Genomic DNA, 6,527 nt, shown 5'->3' with positions numbered 1-6,527 from the left:
TTTCCCTATGTAATAATATTGATAACAGTAAGGTCTAGACCTTACTTTGTAAAGTGTCCTGAGATGACTTTTGTTGGGATTTGGCGCTATACAAATAAAATTGATTTGATTTGAATCTAATTGTGATGTCTTCTTGAATAATAAGGAAACAGATAGGAAACACATCTAATGGCAAGTCTTCTTCACAAAGGGTTTTATTTAAAAACAGTAATGCAGATGTACTGTCTACTTTACTGTACACCTTGCAAATGTATATATTAAAAAAGACCTTAAAGCTTTAATAAAATCCACTAGAATGTAGATGTGGGTATGTTTTAATCTCAGAAATGCTTGGCAAGCAGGCTTTATTACTTATTATTTAAGAGAGTCTTTCTTTAAGACAATTTGAAAATGTACAGTATGCTAGCTGTTTGTGCTCTAGTAACATACATTTTTCCAGGCAATCTATTGGACGAAAACTACAAATACATGACACATCAGACCCCACAAAATTACCGATATACAAAAAGTGTCAGATATTTATAGAAGTCTATAACTCATACTCCCAAGAGTTTCAGTTCAACATTAGTTTCTGCTGTGCAGTCCAATTAATTGCTGGTACCTGACGCAAATGTCAGGGCCCACTAAAAATGCAGGGAGTGATCCTCCTGTTTCAGTAACCAGCTTTGTAAAGCTTTGTCTCCGTTAGTGGCATTACCTCCTGTGATATGCTGGTTGGTGTAGCTCGCCTCCAGGTTTGAATGCTGAGCTGATGGAGACCAGGGGAGATATTTACTCAAACTGTCACAAATCACCGTCAGGTTCACAAAATATTACTGCACCATGATTTTTCAATTTAGTGATGTATTTACCAACACTGATTATATAAATGAGCACAGCCAGAGCAGTGTTAATTTGAATACACCCCCAATTTATATCTGGTCAAGGTCAAGTGTTTATTGTCCTATGCACAGTGAGGAAAACATGTTTCCCTGTACAATGAAATTCTTACTTTCACACGAATGCCACAAAATACAAGTGAAATATAAAGTAGATATGTAGGTAACACAAAATCCAAATCACTAAGTCTAAGGCACTTTAAAACAGCCAATGAAAGAAGCATAATGAAAAATACAACAAGAACACAATATAATGAAGACAGAATGTATGCTATGCAAATAGCAACAGTGAATATTCAGCAGTGAGTGTGCAACTATGCATGTGCAAACTGAGTGTGGAAACAGTACAGGCAGAATTACATGAGGTAGTTCCTGAGTCAGCTGTTTAGGAGTCTGATGGCAGTCGGAAAGAAAGTTTTTCAGTCTAGAGGTCCTGCATTTCACACTTCTGAACCTCCGGCTAGAGGGTAGGGAGACGAACAGTCCATGCTGGGGGTGGGTGGGATCTTTGAGGATAGAGGCAGCCTTCCTACGCACCCTGCGGTGGTACATGCTCTGCAGAGAGGACAGTGGAGTCCTGGTGATCTTCTCCACAGTCTTTACCACTCTCTGCAGGTGCTTGCGGTCCATAGCAGTAGTGCTGCCATACCAGACAGTGATGCAGCTGGTCAAGATGCTCTCAATGATGCAGCTGTAGACGTTGCTGAGAAGTTGCTGCAGACGTATGGACCGAGCCAGCAACTCTACTTAGTTGGGGGCTGCTGTGGCTCAGGAGGTAGAGCAGGTTGTCTCATAACTGGAAGGCTGTCAGTTTGATTTCTGGCTTCTCCAGTCCACATGTCCTTGAGCAAAACACTGATCCCCCAGTTGCTCCCAGTGATTTCACCAGTGTGTGAATATGTGAGTGCTTGGGAGTGTGAATGGGTGAATGGCCAAATTGTGTGACAGCACTTTGAGTGTGAAGGAATGCACAGAAAAGCACTTTATGAGACCATTTACTTTAATATGGTTGAAGAAACAGCAATTGTGGTCTCCTGCCAGTGAATTTGACTTTATTGGAGCATGTTTTGACCTGAAAACCCGTACAAGTCACTTACATTCTCCTTTGGTGAGCGATATGAGTTACAAACACCCTCTCCCTCCTCAAACATGTTCTTAAACCTGAAGAGGCCTCAGGTGACTAATAGCTGCTATACTGACAGCAGGGCTGCACACTTTACACCTACTTTCTTCTGATGTTAAATTTCAGCAACAGTTCCCTCTGCTGCGGTGGTGGTAAATCAGGCCCTGAAAATAAAATACATACTGCATGAGACCAGACACAAATCTCTGGTGGTGCCGCTTTCTTCCTTTTCTCCGCCAAAAACCCCACCGTGACTCCTTAGTAAATACGAACATGCAATTTCACTGTTTATTGCAAGTCCTTAGTAAATGTCCCCCTAGCCGTTTGATCCAACAGTGTAGTTTACCAGTAGCTTTTCAACGTCTGACTGTGGATCCACTTCCCAGGACTGAACACTGGGGATGAAGGTTGTAGACCATCACTGGGATGGCATGGCGGATGTGAATGGAAAGAGAATGAGTCTGCTCTCACTCATACACAGATGCGGCCTCTTTCCAGTAAACAGTGTTCTTCTCATAGAGTGAGAGTGAGTGAACTGTGTTCTCTCAGTCAAGGTTAGCCGCCACTGACTAGGTCACCGGTGTTTATATGCATCGTTGCATGGTTAGTGAAAGCATGTGTGTGATGTAATGTGTGTCACATCATAGTTACTTTCCATCACTGTCAGTCAGTAAAGAGCAACAGCCAGCGAGTCTGTCGATGATGAGCTCAGCCTGCTGCTGTGGGTGTTCCCTGTTGTAAAGGTTTAAAACAAGCAGCATTTCAGGTCAGTGAGGAGTCTCAGTCTGTCTACAGCAAAACAGGACCTAAAGGCCAAGACTCACACAGCATCACAGGCTGTTGAGTCATTTCTAACCTAAACCTCAGGTTGACTGTAAATGAGGGAGTGGTATGTTTGGGGAATTTTTTCTTTACTGTAATATACTCTGTAATACATTTATTTAATGTAATATTTCTAAGTAGTTAAATTTCAAAATCTATTTACAGAAATAATACAGTAGGCTGTGTGAATAACCAGGTATCTGTTTCTCAGGTTGTTGTTTTTGTTGACCATTGTACAGTGCTATGACTATTTCACAGGGCAAAATGAGCACCCCGATGAACTCCACACAGGTTTCATATTTCACAATGGCTATCTACTTTAAAACTGGGGTTTTAAAATATTTATATTTCATAATTATTATTTCTTTGTATGTTTTAATCATTAGTGCTAATCTATTGCTCATTGTTATTATCTGTGTGAACAGAAGTTTACATGAACCTATGTACATGTTTCTGTGCAGCCTGTTTGTCAATGAACTGTATGGTAGTACAGGGTTGTTTCCATTCCTCCTGGTTCAGATCCTCTCTGACATTCACACTGTTTCTGTTCACTTTTGTTTCCTGCAGCTTTTTTGTGTACAATCTTATGTGTGCACAGAGTTTTCAAACTTAGCCATAATGTCCTATGACAGATACCTTGCTATCTGTTATCCTCTACAATATAACACACGCATGACTTTCACCAAGGTTGTCGTGCTTATTGCAGCAGCATGGTTATACTCTTTTCTTATCATTGTTACAATGATATCATTGAATGCTCCTTTACAGCTGTGTGGAAACATAATTAACAAGGTTTACTGTGACAACTACTCCATTATCAAATTGGCCTGCTCTGACACCAGTGTAAATAACATCTATGGACTTATGGCAGCTTTTCTCACAGTGTTTGGTCCTTCCATTTTAATCCTTTACACGTACATCAGGATCCTTAGAGTCTGTTTCTCTGGCTCTAAAGAGACCAGACAGAAAGCTGTCAGTACCTGCACACCTCACCTTGTTACTCTGCTGAACTATTCTTTTGGAGTTTGCTTTGAAGTAATACAAAAGAGGTTTAATATGAGTAGTGTACCAAACATGTTTTACATTTTTTTATCATTGTACTTCCTGACATGTCCGCCGCTCTTTAATCCTGTAATTTACGGACTCAAAATGTCCAAAATCAACATCATATGTAAAAGTCTATTTATTACCTTCTGTTGTAAAGTGCAGATCATCCAAAAGGTCTGATCAGGTTGACTAAGAGAAATACGGTTGCAAGAAAAACTAATGGCACTGTTTGCAGTTTCCCGTTTTCTGTATAAACTGGTCATGAACTGTGACCTGATCTTCACCAAAGTCACAAATAAAAACAAACACAATGTTTCTAAGCAGATAAAACACAATCAGTCCTGATCCTTCATGTCTTTATTGAACACGTTAAACACACACACTGATGTGGACCAAGTCATGACAACTGTGTTGTAATAACTGGTTGAACCACCTTTGTCACCAACGCCCCCCAGCCAGCGCTTCCTGTGGCTGTGGATCAGACCTGCACCACGTTCAGGAGGAGCTTCGGACTGTTCTTCCTGACAGAGCTGCTTCAGCTCAGACATATTCTCAGGACGTCTGGTGTGAACGTCTTCAGGTCGTTCCACAGGGTATCTACTGGGCTGAGGTCTGATCTGACTGGGCCGGTCCAATAGGTGCGTTTTGTGTCTCCAAAGCCATTGTGTAGTGGACTTACTTCATTGTTTAGGGACATTGTTCTGAGCTTTAGTCTGCCGACAGCCACCCCAACATCTTCCTGTAGGGCACTTGGATAAACTGGAGAGTTCATTTTCCCTCCACAGCGACAAGTGGTCCAGGTCCAGAGGCAGCAGAGCAGCCCCACATTATGATGCTCCTCCACTGGACTTCACTGCTGGGATGTTTTCATGTTGGCACACGGTTCGCTTCATGCCATATGTAGCGCTGTGTGCTCTTCCCAGACAGCTCTACCTTGTTTCATCTGTCCACAGGATATTTTCCCAGTAGTGCTGTGGAGGGTCAAGCTGGTCAGGCTGCTGCAGTCTTGTTTTTGGAGAGCAGTGGCTTCCTCCATGGTGTCCTGCCATGGTAACCATGCCTGTTCAGGATTTTGCATATGGATGACTCATGAACAGAGATGTTAACCAACTCTAACGAATTTTTTTTTACCTCACTGAGCATTCTGCCTTGTGCCTTTGGACAGATCTTGGCTGGGCACCCATTTCTATGGAAAGTGGCCATTTATAGACAGTATGTCCTAACTATGAACTGGTAGGGAGGTAGGCTGGACTTTATTGATCCTGCAACTGGGAAATTCCTGATGAATACAAGTCCGTGAGGTGACCTTTTCAGCTACATGAAAATCACTGACTCTGACCTTTAGTGACATCAGAAGCCTGGTGCAGCCATGACTTTGTCTACCATCACTGTTTATGTTTAATGGGTGTGTTCAATAAAGACATGAAAGATCAGGACTGTTTGTGTTTTATCAGCTTAGAAATATTGTGTTTGTTGATATTTGTGTTTTGGTGAAGATCAGGTCACAGTTCATGACAAATTTATGCAGAAAACCAGGAAATTGTAAACAGTGCCATTGCTTTTTCTTGTGACTTTAAGTGCATGATCTGATTTCACTGGCATCAAGAGTAGTGAAGAAGGTACTTGGTGAGTAGTGAAACATTTTAAACAAACAAGAAAGAAGTCCAGTTGCCATGATTCAACTTCGAATTAGTAGTGATGTCTGCTGTTGGCTATGCGTATGTAAGGGGAAACAATTAAACACAAGTCTGGGGGTATGTGAAAGTACCGAGTATGAATTCTGTACTAAAACATATTGGTTGGAACTGAACTCATTTTGTCAGAGTTTCTACTTTACATGCCAGAGAAAAATAGCGTTTTTACTTGACTGTATTTTTGGCAATTGATTGTATTATCTTGTACAGTGTGTCATAGTAAATGACAATTGATGCTGCATCTGGGCTGCCGCACAACATGCCAGAATCAGAATCAGAATCAGAATCAGTTTTATTGGCCAGGTGTGTTGGACACGAGGAATTTGACTCTGGTACAGCAGCTCTCAATGTGCACGTACATAGTGCTGTTGAGATTAACATTCCCTTAGATCTCAGCAGCAATGACTTCATGAGCTTCATTACAAATAAAATCACAACTATTAGAGAAAAAATTGGTCAGACCACTCCCACAGCTCTCGCAGATGTGCCATCTAATACAATGGCTTTAGAAACATCTGTAAGACCTCATTTATACTTGGACTACTTCTCTCCCATAGATCTCTCTGAGTTGACCTCAACAATTGCTTCATCTAAATAATCAGCATGTCTCCTGGACCCCATCCCGACCAGGCTGCTCAAAGACGTCTTTCCCCTAATCAACACATCCATACTAGATCTGATTAACCTCTCTCTATTAACAGGTTATGTTCCACAGGCTTTTAAACTTGCAGTAATTAAACCTCTACTCAAAAAGCCTACTCTTGACCCAGGTGTCCTAGCTAATTATAGACCAATATCCAATCTCCCATTTATTTCCAAAATCCTTGAAAAAGCTGTAGCAAAGCAGTTATGTGACCACTTGCACAAGAATGATTTGTTTGAGGATGTTCAGTCAGGATTTAGAGTCCATCATAGTACAGAAACCGCACTGGTGAAAGTCACCAATGATCTTCTCCTAGCCTC

The 6,527-nt window shown here is 41.4% G+C and overlaps 1 protein-coding gene across 1 annotated transcript; it reads left to right on the top strand.

The window, feature by feature from the left end:
* Positions 1-3,099: 3,099 nt before the first annotated feature.
* Positions 3,100-4,050, top strand: LOC109953558 (olfactory receptor 11A1-like). The gene has a single exon (XM_020589035.1). It carries the CDS (start codon positions 3,100-3,102, stop codon positions 4,048-4,050), a length of 951 nt encoding a protein of 316 aa, XP_020444691.1.
* Positions 4,051-6,527: the final 2,477 nt, after the last annotated feature.

This window comes from Monopterus albus, unplaced genomic scaffold (genome assembly GCF_001952655.1).
Source record: "Monopterus albus unplaced genomic scaffold, M_albus_1.0 scaffold772.1, whole genome shotgun sequence".
Taxonomy (NCBI): domain Eukaryota; kingdom Metazoa; phylum Chordata; class Actinopteri; order Synbranchiformes; family Synbranchidae; genus Monopterus; species Monopterus albus.
The sequence above is the reverse complement of the archived record's forward strand: the minus strand, read 5'-3'. Positions and strand labels throughout refer to the sequence as shown.